Source organism: Eschrichtius robustus, chromosome 7 (genome assembly GCF_028021215.1).
Source record: "Eschrichtius robustus isolate mEscRob2 chromosome 7, mEscRob2.pri, whole genome shotgun sequence".
In the NCBI taxonomy this organism is placed as follows: Eukaryota; Metazoa; Chordata; class Mammalia; order Artiodactyla; family Eschrichtiidae; genus Eschrichtius; species Eschrichtius robustus.
In genome coordinates, this window is record NC_090830.1 from 78537823 (window position 1) to 78553796 (window position 15974).

The window sequence follows — 15974 nt, forward strand, 5'->3', positions numbered from 1 at the left end:
TTGAACCTGTGTCCTCCCCTACACTCTGGAAGGTCTTTGCCCCCTAATTTGCACCAGGTGCAGGACAAAAACCTTTGTCTTGTCCTGCATTTGAAGTCCTGTATACCATTTAGTGCCCTTGCCTTTGGATGCATTAAGGATGTTGGAGTCTGTCTATATGCAGAGTTTTTTGCCATCATCTGTAAGTATTTAGCGACTACCTATTTTGTGCATAACCCCTGTAGGGTGCTGCGGGAATAATCAGAAGTTCACAAACTGATGACCCAAAGGTACTGCAGATGAATTTTATTTGGCCCACACAGTTAAAATTTTGTTTTTAAATTAGCTGGCCACATTCAAAAATAGGAAAAATGTCATAAAAAGCCCACTTTTTAGCTTTTCTTAAAAAAATCAAAAGATCTGGGAACCGTAGTTTCTTATTCCCACATGGAAATAAAGATTAATCAAGTAGAGCTGATTATCGTTTGTCTCCATTCTCCAGGGATCTGGCCACAGGACTCTCCCAAATGATGAGACTGAGACTTAATTGGCAATTATCTTCTTTGTGTATCACCTGTTCACTTCTCTCATTAAGTTGTCTGCCTAGCTGCTGAAGGCATTTACTTTTGTGACGTCCTGATATTAGAACAATTGTATAGCATTTTCTGTATACTCTGCCCTTCCAGGCATAACTGAGTTAACCTTTTCTATGTACTTTACAGCACATAACATCCCTTTAAATGTACAAAGGGATCATTGGGGGTTTTAAAGCTCCAGTGGGATAATTATCAAGATAAAGAAGGGGCCATGCCTCCTTGACCCCCCCCACAGTTACCTCTTTCTATAGTCCACATACCCCATTGGTGGAGCACTGGGCAGTTGCCTAGTTCTGCAAGCTGTTAGGAAGAAGCTCAGTGCTTAGGCATTTTGGACTAGCCTTGGAAGTTCTTAACCTACAGTCAATAGACTCCCAGTAAGAGGCCTGTGAATATGGATGAGAAAAAAATTTTATCTTTAACCACAACTTAAATTGAGCATTTCAATTAGGGCTGTGGGAAACCACAGTATTATTAGCAGTACCTATATGAAATCACAGTATCTCAATATTTAAATTCATCACTAACGTCAAAATTATGGTAGTTATTACACTTGCTGCTGGATCTTATTTAATGTATAAATAAAGAAGTACTATGTTACAAATTTGTTTTATTAATATTTTGATAATTGTATTTCAACATAAAAGGTTTCCTTTGTAATTCTTTTATTTTGTTTACTTATAAACAATCTGAGAAGGGGTCTAGGGGTTTCACCAGGATGTTAAACGGCCCATGGCACAAAAAAAGACTAGGAACCCCTGAACTCAAAGGCCCCACTGACAAACAGTGCAACCATCTCCTGAAATCAAACGCCTTCTTTTCCTGTTGCTTCGCCAATTAAACCCCATTAAAAAGTCTTCTGGAATGCAGGTTTCTGAACTACAATTCCCAGAAGGTGATGCGGCCCCGGGGCCTATCTGGAGTTAGGACAATAACTCCACCCAAAGGTTCCTGTGTTTGTCTCTTGACAGCCTACAACTCCCGACATGCGTGGCGGCTGCTTATTCCTTCGGGACATTATGGACGCCGGGTTATTGCTGGGATCTGTAGTCGTTTCGTATACTTTTGGGGGTTGGCTTCCTCTTACGGTGTCTGGGGGGTGGGCTCGAGAAAAAAAAGTAGGAAATGTAGCAATTAAACAGGTTCCTTATATCCGCGCGTCCCGGCTCGGATTCCTGGGCGCGTGAGGGCGGAAGTGGTGGTGGCCGGCGCGGCCGGAAGTTCAGATCAGCTGATGGGGGAGGCGGCGCCGCAGCAGCCAAGAGGCCCCGGCTGCCGAGCGCTTCGTCCGGGCCTTGACTCTCGGAGACTGGCCACGATCCCCGTTCACACCTCGCAGTTGGGCAAGGCCCCGTCCCGTATCTCTCCCAGGCCTGAGATCCTCGCCCGGCACGGCCGCCCTGAGCGCCCCGGCCACCCCCAGCCCCGGCTCGCCCCTCAGGCCCCGGGCTTCCCCACAGCCCCCGGCCGGCGGCCCAGGCCCCGGATCCGCGGGGGGGGACCCGGCCCCGGGGGGTGCGGGCCCCATGGAGCTGATGTTCGCGGAGTGGGAGGACGGAGAGCGCTTCTCTTTCGAGGATTCGGACCGCTTTGAGGAGGATTCGCTCTGTTCTTTCATCTCCGAGGCCGAGAGCCTCTGCCAGAACTGGCGGGGATGGCGCAAACAGTCAGCGGGGCCCAATTCCCCCACTGGCGGCGGTGGCGGAGGTGGCAGTGGCGGTACCAGAATGCGAGGTGAGGGTGAGCTGGAAGGAGGGGAGCGGGCAGGCCCTGCTCCGGCCTTGCTCGAGAGCTGTCCCTGCTCGAGAGCTGTTCAGGACTCGCTTTTCCGGTCTTCCTGGGGCTGCCTTCTCCACACCTTCCCTGTGTGTGTGTGTGTTTGTGTGTGTGTTGGAGTGATGGCTGGGAAATCCTGGGTTGGATAGGATTAAAGACAGAAAGTAGATCTTCTGTCGTTTATTTGCCGTAAGAGATGGGGTAAAGGAGAAGAATTCCCTCTTTGACTTGGGAGTACTTACCGAGTTCAGCCTGAGGCAGGCCAGAAAATAGAAAAGAATGTGGGTAGGGCCCGGATTGTGAAGAAGTGACCACTTGAGGTGTGTCACCCCATTGCAAAGTGTATTGGGAGCTTCTTGATTCAAGGTGATGATGTCTGGTCCCCGCTGCACGAAGAAGGGATTCCACCCAGAGGAAAGTGGAGGTGAACTGGCCTACGAGAGGAGATGTCACATAGGTTTAGATCAGAGGCTTGGTTCCTGACCATATTGAACATCTGTCAGAAGCCAAGCCTGGGACCACTGTACTAAAGCCTTAGATTTCCTTCATCTGGGGCCTGGGGAAGAGTGTGGGTACTTGACTCTGGAGTCTTGTGAAACACTCTTCTTGCTTTTCACTTGAGTTTCTTTCATCCTTGGGTCTTTCTGATGAGTGCTGTGAAGAATTTTGCTTTTATTAAAGAGGATGGAGAAGAGAGTGAAAACAGAAGCCCCGCAGACTCAGGACTCACCATATTCTTTCCTTGCCTTCCTCAAGGCACAGTTTGAGCTTCATTGGAAGTGGACTTTTTTCACCAGTTGAGGGGTTTAATTTGTGATTCTACTCTGGATTCTAAGGTTCTGTTTTCCAAACGGCCCCGGAGAGATTTCCAGCACCCCTTAGGGACAGAGAGAAATTTACATGTGTCACTGTTTAGGAGTGGTAATATTTACCTTCATTTGGAGAGATAGCATATGCCCTGTACACACACACACACATCATAGGTAGTTTCGCTGTGGGTCTTCTATGGGCTCTCTGCTTCTTTCATATTTGCATGTGCGGGTAGACTTAGAGCTCCTCACTTTGAGGGAAGTAACTGAAGATGGTGGTGAAGATTTTCAATATATTGGTATCTTTCTGAACAGGTTAAAATCTAGGAAAGCATGGCATTCCCCCCCACCCCCCCGCCAACCCTACCCTTTTTCAGTTGCTCATTTATAAAATAAGAAGATTGACTGTTTTTTTAGAAAGGTTCCTTTCAGCACCATGATTTTGTATATGTCTTTTAATCTGACTAGCAATTTGGTGAGATATGCAGTCTGTTGCGTTTCACTGCTTTTTGATTAAAACAGTGTGGGAAACTTTGAATGGTCACTCCATCTTACTCCAGGCGAGTCCAGGAGTGAGTGGCAGCCAGGTTCCCTTGGGGTAACCTCTCCACCCCCAGCCCACACCCCAGGGCATCCACTGTGGGAAGCCAGGGCTCAGGTGTACCAAAGAAAGTGCAGACTCTCTCTTGCTTCTGGAGGTCCCTCTCTTAACTCTTCCGTGCTCTGGCCTATCTTCCCTCCTTAGATGGAGGCATGGAGTCATTTAGAGGGATAGTAAAAACAAACAAACAAAAAAGGGATAGTAAAAAAGAAAGGGACAGTAAAAGCAATTAGAGAAGTGAATGCCAGGAGAGATATATACACAATGTAATATGAATCTCAAGTGCTAGGTATATGGGAAATTAGATGACAAGCCAGGTGAGACTCATTACTTGCTAGGCTCCTGGGACACACCTGTTTGGCCAGGAGTTTCTGGGATATCCCTGGTATCTTCTAGCAGGCTGTAGGCTGGGGATTGTTTAGCTCCCCTTCCCCAGATGGAGTCTTAAGGGTTAGTGTATCCTGACAGGAGGGTCCCTTGGTTTTTCATCCAGATGTCCTCTTTCCTTCATAGTGAAGGGGGGGTGGGGTGCGTCAAGATGTGGCACTGGCATTGGTGCCAAGTAATCATGGCCCTTTTTGTTTCCCCTCCTCTTTCCCCTTACCTCAACCTTCGTTTCCAAAGATGGACTGGTGATCCCACTGGTGGAGCTGTCAGCAAAACAGGTGGCATTTCATATCCCATTTGAAGTGGTGGAGAAAGTTTACCCCCCGGTGCCTGAGCAGCTCCAACTCCGAATTGCTTTTTGGAGCTTCCCTGAGAATGAAGAGGATATTCGGTGAGGCTAAAGGACTGACGGTGGGGAGTGGGGTCCTGATGTTCCACACCGCGCGCTGGGCTTCCCACGGAACAAAGGGCACCGTACTTGGGGCTGCGGTAAGGAGGCAGCCGGGGCAGGGAGTACCTGGGATTTTCCCCAGCACGGTGTGACACTGAGGAGAGTGCCCGGGGCATGGTGGTTTCTGACAGGGTCTGTGGAAGGGTATCTGCTGCATTGTGGCCATGTCTTCTTCACTCCCAGACTGTATTCCTGCCTGGCCAACGGCAGTGCAGATGAGTTCCAGCGAGGGGATCAGCTATTCCGCATGAGGGCTGTGAAGGACCCCCTGCAGATTGGTAAGGGTCCCTCACCAGTTGGTACTTCCTGCTCCTCCCACCCCGTGTTAAGAATTAAGGAACTACTGCAAGAAGCTGGAGCGGGTTGTCTGAAGAACTGCAGGGCCAGGGTCAAGGGCAGAGAACTGTGTCTTGGTGGCTCTCCCTGACCATACCGATGTTTCTCCCCAGGGTTCCACCTGAGTGCTACAGTGGTGCCACCTCAGATGGTCCCCCCCAAAGGGGCCTACAACGTGGCTGTGATGTTTGACCGCTGCCGGGTCACTTCCTGCAGCTGCACCTGTGGGGCTGGGGCCAAATGGTGCACCCACGTCGTGGCACTCTGTCTCTTCCGCATCCACAACGTGAGGCCCTCCCAATTTATCCTGGCCCTATTCTCCGCTCCACCCCCCCTTCTCTGCTGCATGCCTGGCCACAATGTGAGCCCCCTCTCCTCCCCTACTCTGCCTCTCTGTCCCCACCTCCGATGTCAGCAAGCCTTTTCCCAGATTGTTTCATTTCTCTCGGTGTTCCCTTCAGGCTTCTGCAGTCTGCCTGCGGGCCCCAGTGTCAGAGTCCCTGTCTCGGCTGCAGAGGGACCAGCTGCAGAAGTTTGCTCAGTACCTCATCAGTGAGCTCCCTCAGCAGGTGAGGGAGGTTGGCACACCCTCTCTGACTAGTCCAGGGCTGCATATCAGCCTTCCTGTTAGGCCCAGGCCTCCTTGGGTCACTTCTGCCTTTGTGTCCCTTTCCCCCTCAGATCCTGCCCACAGCCCAGCGTCTCCTGGATGAACTCCTTTCCTCCCAGTCAACAGCCATTAATACAGTATGTGGAGCCCCAGGTGAGTGTGGTGAGAAAGAAGGGCAGCAGGAAGAAAGCAAGCTTGGGGGTTCAGAGCGCCACTTACTAAAGGCAAATCCAGGCTCCTACCTCTAGGTGACTGACTGCCTGTCACCCCCAGACCCCACAGCAGGGCCCTCTGCCTCCGATCAGAGTACTTGGTATTTGGATGAATCGACACTCACTGACAACATCAAGAAGACACTGCACAAGTTCTGTGGCCCCTCCCCTGTGGTGTTCAGGTAAACAGGATCTCTTCATGCCTGTGTCTGTGGTGGGAGGGGCGCATCCCTCGGGCCATGGACAGCTTCTTTGTTTTAGTAATGCCTACCTCTCCCACCCTTCACTGGTACACTGCCTGGTGCATACATGTCACTAGTGAGATCAGTGGGTGATGATAATTTTATGTAGTCACAGAGTGGTCTGTCCTTAGGTAGAGCAGGAGTTATTTTGCTTCCTTTCAGCGATTGGGAAACTGAGGCAGAGGGCGATTAAGAATTTTTGTCTGGGTCATACTTTGTCCCCTGTACTTTGTATTTTGACCCCTTTTGTGTCAAAGTCCTGTTGCTCTTTCACCTGCTTTATTCAGCCCCATCTTAGGGTCATCATTTTCCACTCTGCGACTTTCACAGTGATGTGAACTCCATGTATCTGTCTTCCACGGAGCCTCCGGCCGCTGCTGAATGGGCGTGTCTGCTGCGCCCACTGAGGGGCCGCGAGCCAGAGGGAGTCTGGAACTTGCTTAGCATCGTGCGGGAGATGTTCAAGCGGAGAGACAGCAATGCTGCCCCCTTGTTGGAAATCCTCACCGACCAGTGCCTCACCTACGAACAGGTAATCCCGCAGAGCCCGGGAGGCCCGTGCTGGCTCATCCTCTCCCTCCCTTAACCGCACTCCCCTCTTGCTGACAGGGACACTGCGTGGGGCTCCTCTGTCTTCCTCTAAGTTGTTAGGTTCATCTCAGAGCCCTCTTTGTTTCCAGATAACAGGCTGGTGGTACAGCGTGCGCACCTCAGCCTCACACAGCAGCGCCAGTGGGCACACAGGCCGCAGCAACGGGCAGTCAGAGGTGGCGGCCCACGCGTGCGCCAGCATGTGTGACGAGATGGTCACACTGTGGAGGCTGGCTGTGCTGGACCCTGCGCTCAGCCCCCAGCGGTGAGTCTCCCCCACGGCTCACCACCGCCCGGAGATGGGGCCAGCCCTGGACAGACCGAGCCCTCATCTCCCGTACATAGACACACGTACCGTTTTTCTAGTCCTAGGGAAATGGGAGGTGCTGAGCATTAGGGTTTCCAGTGATTTATGAGTTCTTTTCCTGAGAGGCTTTCTTCCATCCCCCCTCTAAATAACCCACTTTCCCAAATCCCTGAGTATTCGAGTGATGTCTATGGGGCTGGCTCAAGAAGCGCTTCCTGGGGTCCTTCCCTGTGCCCGGCTTCCGGGGAATACCATCTCCCCGTTTCCTCCCGTCCCTGCTCGGTGCAGTGTAGGCCCCACACGCCCTCCTGGCAACCTGCCGCTTTGTTCCCACAGCCGCCGGGAGCTGTGTGTGCAGCTGCGCCAGTGGCAGCTGAAGGTGATTGAGAACGTGAAGCGGGGACAGCACAAGAAGACCCTGGAGCGGCTCTTCCCTGGCTTCCGGCCGGCGGTGGAGGCCTGCTACTTCAACTGGGAAGAGGCCTACCCCCTTCCCGGTGTCACCTACAGTGCCACTGACAGGAAGCTGGCCCTGTGCTGGGCCCGAGCCCTGCCCCCTCGACCAGGTGCCTCCCGATCTGGGGGCCTGGAAGAATCCCGGGAGCGGCCCCGCCCTCTTCCTGCCGAGCCAGCTGTGCGGCCCAAGGAGCCTGGGGCCAAGCGCAAGGGATTGGGTGAGGGGGTCCTCTCGTCGCAGCGGGGTCCCCGCCGCCTCTCGGCCGAGGGGGGAGATAAGGCTCTGCATAAGATGGGTCCAGGTGGGGGCAAAGCCAAAGCATTGGGGGGGGCTGGCAGTGGGGGCAAGGGCTCAGCAGGCAGCGGGAGCAAGCGACGGCTGAGCAGTGAAGACAGCTCCCTGGAGCCGGATCTGGCTGAGATGAGCCTGGATGATAGCAGCCTGGCCCTGGGCGCAGAGGCCAGCACCTTTGGTGGATTCCCTGAGAGCCCACCACCCTGCCCTCACCCTGGTGGCTCCCGAGGCCCTTCTACCTTCCTTCCTGAACCTCCAGATACTTATGAAGAAGATGGTGGCGTGTACTTCTCAGAAGGGCCTGAGCCTTCCACAGCCTCTGCTGGCCCCCCTGGCCTACTGCCCAGGGAGCTCTGTACCCGGGACGACCTCGCTTCCACAGATGAGAGTGGCAATGGGCTGCCTAAAACCAAAGAGGCAGCCCCTGTGGTTGGAGAGGAGGAGGATGACTACCAGGCATATTATCTGAACGCTCAGGATGGGGCTGGGGGCGAGGAGGAGAAGGCTGAGGGCGGGGCTGGGGAGGAACACGACCTGTTTGCCGGACTGAAGCCACTGGAACAGGAGAGCCGCATGGAGGTGAGGGGGCTTGGAGGGGACTCTGAGGGTGCCTCTTAGCCATAGCTGGGAGAGGGACCGCCTGCCTCTGGTTGCGAGTGACAGGACTGTTGTGTGACTGTTAGAATCCTGCAGCAGGCTCCTAACTGGCCTCGCTGCCTGCAGTCCATTCTCTTCTCTCCATGTTGATCTTCCTGGAATGTATGATTTTGTCACTCTGGTGCTTAAAACTCTTCAGTGGTTTCCCATTACCCTTAGGGTGAAGATGAAGGTCCTTGGCATGACCTATGAGGCTTCACTTATTCTGAACTTTGCCTGCTTCTCCAGCCTCATCTAGCTACTATGTCAGTTACACTGCACTCAGTTGAGCCATTCCCGTAGCTTGCCATGCTCTCTCTTACGTCCATAGTTTTGTACGGATTGGCCTTTCTGTCTGGAATATTCTTCCCTTATCTTACCTGGTTAGCCCCTGTTCCTTCTTCAGGGCTCAGAGATCTTAGAGATCATGTCCTCTAGGAGGTCTTCCCTGAGACTGCCCCTCTGCCCTAAGTCCCATTGAGGTATCCTGCCCATCTGCTCCCTTCTGGACCTTTCCCAGTAGTAGCCAGCTTCACACCTGTTTGTGTGTTTATGTGTCTTTCTCTAATGGGCTGTGAGTCTCTGTGGTATACCCAGGACTAGCATAGGGCCCAGTGTATAGCGAGTGCTCATGGGATATTTGCTGCATGAGTGAGTATGGTGTCCTGCAACATGTTTGGTGCCCATGTCCTCTTTCCAGATATTATTTGCCTGTGCTGAGGCCTTGCATGCGCATGGCTATAGCAGTGAGGCCTCCCGCCTCACCGTGGAGCTTGCCCAGGACCTGCTAGCCAACCCACCTGACCTCAAGGTAGAGCCGCCCCCTGCCAAGGTGAGAGAGAACCCCCCTGCCTCCCCAGTTACCCATAACCCTCTCCCACGCCCCACCCCAGGCTAGAGTCTCCTCCCTCCACCAAGGCGAGTCAGACTCATCTGCCTGCCTCCTGTGCTTCCGTCTTTAGGGCAAGAAGAACAAGGTATCTACAAGCCGTCAGACCTGGGTGGCTACCAACACCCTGACCAAGGCGGCCTTCCTGTTAACGGTGCTAAGTGAGCGCCCAGAGCACCACAACCTGGCCTTCCGAGTGGGCATGTTTGCCTTGGAGCTACAGCGGCCCCCAGCTTCCACCAAGGCCTTGGAGGTCAGAGGTTCTATCTGAACCTTGCACTGCCATCTCCTCAGACACTCACACCTTGATCTCCATTGGGGTGATTGAGGTCTTAGCTCCTCCCTATGCCCTCAGGTGAAGCTGGCATATCAGGAGTCTGAGGTGGCCACCCTGCTCAAGAAGATTCCTCTGGGTCCGAGTGAGATGAGTACCGTGCGCTGCCGGGCAGAGGAGCTTCGGGAGGGGACACTCTGTGATTATCGGCCTGTTTTGCCTCTCATGTTGGCCAGTTTCATCTTTGATGTTCTCTGTACTCCAGGTATGATGCCTGACACTACAGAAAGTGGGGAACTGGGGCAGGGGTAGCTTTCTCTAAAGAGAAATCAAGAGCCCCAAGGCTCTGAATCGCCTGTAAGAAGCATCGGGCAGCTTCATGCAAGGGTCTGGAATGATGAGCGTCTTGGGTTTCTTCCCTTTTCATTCTGTCCCATGCTACTTCTGTCTGCTTACCTTACCCCAACTTTTATCCAGTGGTTTCTCCCACGGGTTCCCGGCCCCCAAGTCGCAACTGGAACAACGAGATGCCTGGGGATGAGGAGCTGGGATTTGAAGCAGCAGTTGCTGCCTTGGGTGAGTCTCTCAGTGTCTTGAGCACGTCTGTGAGCTAAGCCTGGCCCAGGCCTTGAAGTGCACGAGACATGGGCCCTCTTCTGAAGGGGCTCTATGGTAAGGGGAAAGCCAGCATGACGTGTATGTGCCATGACACATAGTGCCTATGAGACTGAAGAATTGAGGGCAAAAACGTGGGCTATGAATGTTGGGTGTTATAAGGACAGCAAAACAGGACTCTAGGGAAAGGCCTTAAGAAGGGGATAGAGTATGGAATATGGGTTAAAAGATCAGTTAAGTTCTAGGTAGGGGGACAAAACACTGTGAATAAAGACACAGGGGCAATCAAGTCTTCATGAGAGTGGGGAGCCCAACTTCCCTGAAGTGATGGATATGTTGGGGTGACAGAGAGGGCCAAATTATGAAGGTCTTAAAAAGCAGACCAGAGCTTAGGCTGGATGTATTAGGCAGTGGGCACCTTCCATAGGAAATGGGGGTTGGACCAGGAGAACTCCTTACTTCACATGCTGGTGGCTGGGGAGCCCTGGCCTGTTTACCCTTGGCTGTCTTGCGAGTTATGGCCACTCACAACCCCCATGAGCGTCTCTTTCTCACAGGCATGAAGACAACAGTGAGTGAGGCAGAGCATCCCCTGCTATGTGAAGGCACACGTCGGGAGAAGGGTGACCTGGCCCTAGCACTAATGATCACTTACAAAGACGACCAGGCCAAACTCAAAAAGGTAAGGGATTGAGGTACTGGGATTTCGACAGGCAGAGAGAGCAAATTTTATCACCTTTCTCAGGGGTTTCTAGTATAATGGAAGGGCTATTCTACCTACAGGAGATACCGGGGGAATCTTGGGAACACCTCGTAAAGAACATGAGAGACCAATGGTTCTTATAGGAATGCTTGGGCTTGGGGTGGAAGAAGAGAAGCAGGGGGCATAAAGTTGTTCATTCATTCATTTACTCAATATATATTGAATATCAATATACTTAGTCCTGTGGTAAATGTTATAGGGGATACCAAGATATGTAAGCCAGCCCCTGTCTTCCAGCAGGTTCTCCTGTGGTTAGAACTGGGAAAGCCTTCCTGAGGAGGAAGTATTAAGCTGTTTCAAGGAGAAAGAAAAGTAATAGAAGTCAGGAGCTAAAGGGCATCCAGTCACCGCTTCTCTGTCTTTCAGATCTTAGACAAACTCTTGGACCGAGAGAGCCAGACGCATAAACCACAGACACTGAGTTCGTTCTACTCATCTAGCCGCCCGGCCACAGCCAGCCAGAGGTCTCCTTCAAAGCATGGGGGCCCATCTGCCCCAGGGGCCCTGCAACCTCTGACCTCAGCCTCTGCAGGGCCTGCTCAGCCAGGGAGTGTGGCAGGGGCTGGGCCAGGCCCCACTGAGGGCTTCACAGAGAAGAATGTGCCTGGTGAGGTGGGGGCACTGGGCAGGGGGGATGAGTGGTATGGAGCTGTGTTGGGCCCCCCTTTCCCAGGCTCATCCCAGTGTCCTGTCTTCCCTACGTAGAGAGTTCCCCACATTCCCCCTGTGAGGGTCTCCCATCTGAGGCAGCTTTGACCCCAAGACCAGAGGGAAAGGTTCCCAGCCGCTTGGCACTTGGCAGCCGTGGAGGCTACAATGGACGGGGCTGGGGCTCACCAGGGCGGCCTAAGAAGAAGCACACAGGTAACAACCCGTGGGATGACATGGAGGGAAGGATATTCCTGAAGGTTGGAGTCTGACTTCTGGAGCTTCTGACTTCTGAGACTGACTTGTCTTGGGGGGGGGGGTTAGGCATGGCCAGCATTGACAGCAGTGCCCCTGAAACGACGTCGGATAGCTCCCCAACCTTAAGCCGGAGGCCACTTCGAGGGGGCTGGGCCCCTACCTCCTGGGGTCGAGGACAGGACAGTGACAGCATTAGCAGCTCTTCCTCAGACTCCCTTGGCTCCTCGTCCTCCAGCGGAAGTCGCCGGGCCAGTGCCAGTGGAGGGGCCCGGGCGAAGACAGTTGAAGTTGGCAGGTCAGTGGGAAGAAATACCCTTGTCTTCTGACCTGGCCCACCCCGAGAACCATATCCCTAGTGTAATCCAACTGTTGTCTCCGTCAGCATCCTCACTTACCCTGGTCTTTTCCAACCTACCTGGACACCCACCTCAGAGAAACCCCAATCCCTGTCCCTACCCCATTGCCCCTTCAGGTACAAGGGCCGCCGTCCTGAGAGTCATGCCCCCCATGTACCCAATCAGCCGTCAGAGGCAGCTGCACACTTCTACTTCGAGCTGGCGAAGACGGTGCTGATCAAGGCAGGGGGCAACAGCAGCACTTCCATTTTCACACATCCATCTTCCTCAGGGGGCCACCAGGGTCCTCACCGTAACCTGCACCTTTGCGCCTTCGAGATTGGGCTTTACGCCCTTGGCCTGCACAACTTTGTTTCTCCCAACTGGCTCTCACGTACTTATTCTTCCCACGTTTCCTGGATTACAGGTAAATCCAGCATCTTGATTTGGGTATGGGAAGGGGATTAATCGATGGTGATAAGTCTTATCCTTGTGGAGTTACTGACCTGATAGGAGAGACGCCATTCCCATTCCCATTGCCCGTGCTAACCCCACTCTGCTTTTCTCTCCTTTTCCTGAAGGCCAGGCAATGGAGATTGGCAGCGCAGCCCTGACTATACTGGTAGAATGCTGGGATGGGCACCTGACACCCCCTGAGGTTGCATCCCTGGCTGACAGGGCATCACGGGCACGAGACTCCAATATGGTGAGGGCGGCGGCGGAACTAGCCCTAAGCTGCCTGCCTCATGCCCATGCGTTGAACCCCAATGAGATCCAGCGGGCCCTGGTGCAGTGCAAGGAGCAGGTATTTTTACAGGCAATTGCGGACCTGCTTTGGGACATCTGGGCAGGGAGGTTGGGTCCAGCTCCTGATTCCCATATCCTGGAGTTCACAAACTATCCAGTTGGTCCTCTCATGGTGACACTTGACATAGTAATGTGCTTTCACATCTATTACATTCTTTACCTTACAACTCTGAGAACAGGATTATTCCTAGTTCATAGGTAAGGAAACGTGGCCTATAGTCTAGGGACCAAGATGATCACCAGGATGGAGTCCTTAGGGAAGGCCTCAGGGAGATGATGGGACTTGGCTGGGAGTAGCTAAATTAGTTTGGAACTGGGACTGTAACCTGGGTCTTGACTTCTCCTGGTCAACAAGTATCTGTTTATTGTCTGTGTGAAGCATTCACTGCTCTTGACACTGACTCTGAGCACTGGCCCTGACCTTAGATGCCTCCCCAGGAACCAGCCAACTCTGAGGGAGACATTGGAATGTCATCTAAAACTGTCCCTGAGTAAAGCCCTTCCCCCTTAACCCTCTTTGCCCCTCCCTTCCAGGATAACCTGATGTTGGAGAAGGCCTGCATGGCAGTGGAAGAGGCGGCTAAGGGTGGGGGCGTATACCCTGAAGTGTTGTTTGAGGTTGCTCACCAGTGGTTCTGGCTATATGAGCAAACAGCAGGTGGCTCATCCACAGCCCGTGAAGGGGCTACAAGCTGTAGTGCCAGTGGGATCAGGGCAGCTGGGGAGGCTGGGCGGGGGCTGCCTGAGGGCAGGGGGGGCCCAGGGACTGAGCCGGTTACAGTGGCGGCGGCGGCAGCAGCAGTGACAGCAGCCACAGTGGTGCCAGTCATCTCGGTGGGGTCCAGTTTATATCCGGGTCCAGGACTGGGGCATGGTCATTCCCCTGGCCTGCACCCCTACACTGCTCTACAGCCCCACCTGCCCTGCAGCCCTCAATACCTCACCCACCCAGCTCACCCCGCCCACCCCATGCCTCATATGCCCCGGCCTGCCGTCTTCCCTGTGCCCAGTTCTGCATACCCACAGGTGAGTATGCGATGTTCTACTGGGAGACTGGGCACGTGGGAGCACGTTGGGAGTTCACGGGGGGTTGGAGTGGGGTACTCCGGGAGGATAAGAGGGCTGTCCAAGAGTCCTGGTGAGGTGGCGGGAGTCGGGGGACCCAGCCCAACTAAGATATAAGAAATGCAGGATACCCAGCTGTGGGACGAATGGGGAAGAGCTACATCCTAATATAATTTGAAATCTTCCTTTTTTTCTTCTTCCCACCTCTAGGGTGTGCATCCTGCATTCCTGGGGGCTCAGTACCCTTACTCGGTGACCCCCCCCTCACTTGCCGCCACTGCTGTGTCTTTCCCCGTCCCTTCCATGGCACCCATCACAGTACATCCCTACCACACAGAGCCAGGGCTCCCACTGCCCACCAGTGTGGCCTGTGAGTTGTGGGGACAGGGAACAGGTGAATGGAGGGGAGGCACACCGGGCAGGGGAGGAGGGGAGGGAATCCTCTCTGTCCCTCTCTGGGTTCAGTTCCTCACGTGGCTTTCATCCCACCCTCAGTGAGCAGTGTCCATCCAGCTTCCACGTTTCCGGCCATCCAGGGTGCCTCACTGCCTGCCCTGCCCACACAGCCCAGCCCTCTGGTGAGCGGGGGTTTTCCACCACCCGAGGAGGAGACTCACAGTCAGCCTGTCAACCCGCACAGCCTACACCACCTGCACGCTGCCTACCGTGTCGGTGAGAGGAGGGCCCTTCCTGTGCCCCCACCTGCAGCCAGAGGCTCTTCCGTGACCCCTCCCCACCATACCTCTTAATTGGTTTACCGTGGGGTCAGGTACCAGGCTGAGGTAGAGGGTGGAGGACGCACCCTCACCATGTGCCCACCCTTTTCTCCCAGGGATGCTGGCACTGGAGATGCTGGGTCGCCGGGCACACAATGATCACCCCAACAACTTCTCCCGCTCCCCCCCCTACACTGATGATGTCAAATGGTTGCTGGGGCTGGCAGCAAAGCTGGGTAACACCTCCCCTCCCCAGGACCATTGTCCGCCCTCACCTGCTCCCCCCACCTTCCCATCCCAGACCTCCTTCCTAGCTCTTGCTCAGAGTTGAGGCCTTGGTCGGGTACGTGTGCGTGCGCGAGGGGCGGGGGGCTACCTCAGCTCCTGGGGTGGAGGGAGGCTCTCTGCCAGGCCAGAGCTGAGAGATTAAAGTTGGGTCCCTAGGGCAGAGGTGGCCACCCCCGTCTCATGCCCCTCCCCCTGCCCCCCAGGAGTGAACTACGTGCACCAGTTCTGTGTGGGGGCAGCCAAGGGGGTGCTGAGCCCGTTTGTGCTGCAGGAGATCGTCATGGAGACGCTGCAGCGGCTGAGCCCCGCTCATGCCCACAACCACCTGCGTGCCCCGGCCTTCCACCAGCTGGTGCAGCGCTGCCAGCAGGCATACATGCAGGTGATTGAGAACCCAGGAAGTATGGAGCAGGGTGGAACACCTCCTGGGCAGGCAGGGAACAGATCACCCAGGACGCCAGGGCAGAGGGGCCTGGTTCTGTGCTTAGTGGCTTAGTGGCTCCCCACATCTTCCAGTACATCCACCACCGCTTGATTCACCTGACCCCTGCCGACTACGACGACTTTGTGAACGCGATCCGCAGTGCTCGCAGCGCCTTCTGCCTGACACCCATGGGCATGATGCAGTTCAACGACATCCTGCAGAATCTCAAGCGCAGCAAACAGACCAAGGAGCTGTGGCAGCGGGTCTCACTCGAGATGACCACCTTCTCCCCCTGAGTCTGGCCCCCCTAGGGCCCTATACAGGGACACAGGCCTGTGGCTATGGGGGCCCCTCACAAAGGGGGAATGAATCTTGGCTGGACAGATCATCCCCACTCAGTTCCCTGGTAGCCCAGGCTGGCAGCTGTTCTTGGGCTGTAGCTTGGGGCCAAGATGTCTCAGACCCTAGAAGCCTAGGGTTGGGGGAGACAGCCCTGTCTGGGAGGGGGCGTTGGGTGGCCTCTGGTATTTATTTGGCATTTATAAATATATAAACTTCTTTTTTACTCTCGTCTGCCTGGGCCTTTCCCTTCTTTCCTTCCATGTGTG

At 54.3% G+C, this 15974-nt stretch overlaps 1 protein-coding gene across 6 annotated transcripts; it reads left to right on the top strand.

Annotated features, from left to right (window-relative positions):
* The first annotated feature begins 1817 nt into the window (after nucleotides 1-1817).
* Nucleotides 1818-15939, top strand: ZSWIM8 (zinc finger SWIM-type containing 8). Of its 6 annotated transcripts, none has more exons than XM_068547856.1 (26): nucleotides 1818-2309; nucleotides 4386-4539; nucleotides 4783-4877; nucleotides 5049-5221; nucleotides 5397-5504; nucleotides 5617-5698; nucleotides 5819-5939; nucleotides 6330-6531; nucleotides 6680-6855; nucleotides 7234-8227; nucleotides 8985-9116; nucleotides 9247-9426; nucleotides 9529-9712; nucleotides 9925-10023; nucleotides 10620-10744; nucleotides 11192-11432; nucleotides 11531-11689; nucleotides 11798-12026; nucleotides 12204-12493; nucleotides 12648-12871; nucleotides 13408-13899; nucleotides 14149-14332; nucleotides 14434-14610; nucleotides 14771-14890; nucleotides 15214-15324; nucleotides 15459-15939. In XM_068547856.1, the coding sequence occupies exons 1-26, from the start codon at nucleotides 2102-2104 to the stop codon at nucleotides 15917-15919; spliced, it is 5721 nt and encodes a 1906-aa protein (XP_068403957.1). In that variant the 5' UTR covers nucleotides 1818-2101; the 3' UTR covers nucleotides 15920-15939. The 6 variants fall into 6 exon arrangements, with proteins under 6 accessions (XP_068403957.1, XP_068403959.1, XP_068403954.1 ...); XM_068547858.1 differs by having other exon boundaries at nucleotides 14149-14308; nucleotides 15146-15324; nucleotides 15459-15821; XM_068547853.1 differs by having other exon boundaries at nucleotides 2008-2309; nucleotides 14149-14308.
* The last annotated feature ends 35 nt before the right edge of the window (nucleotides 15940-15974 follow it).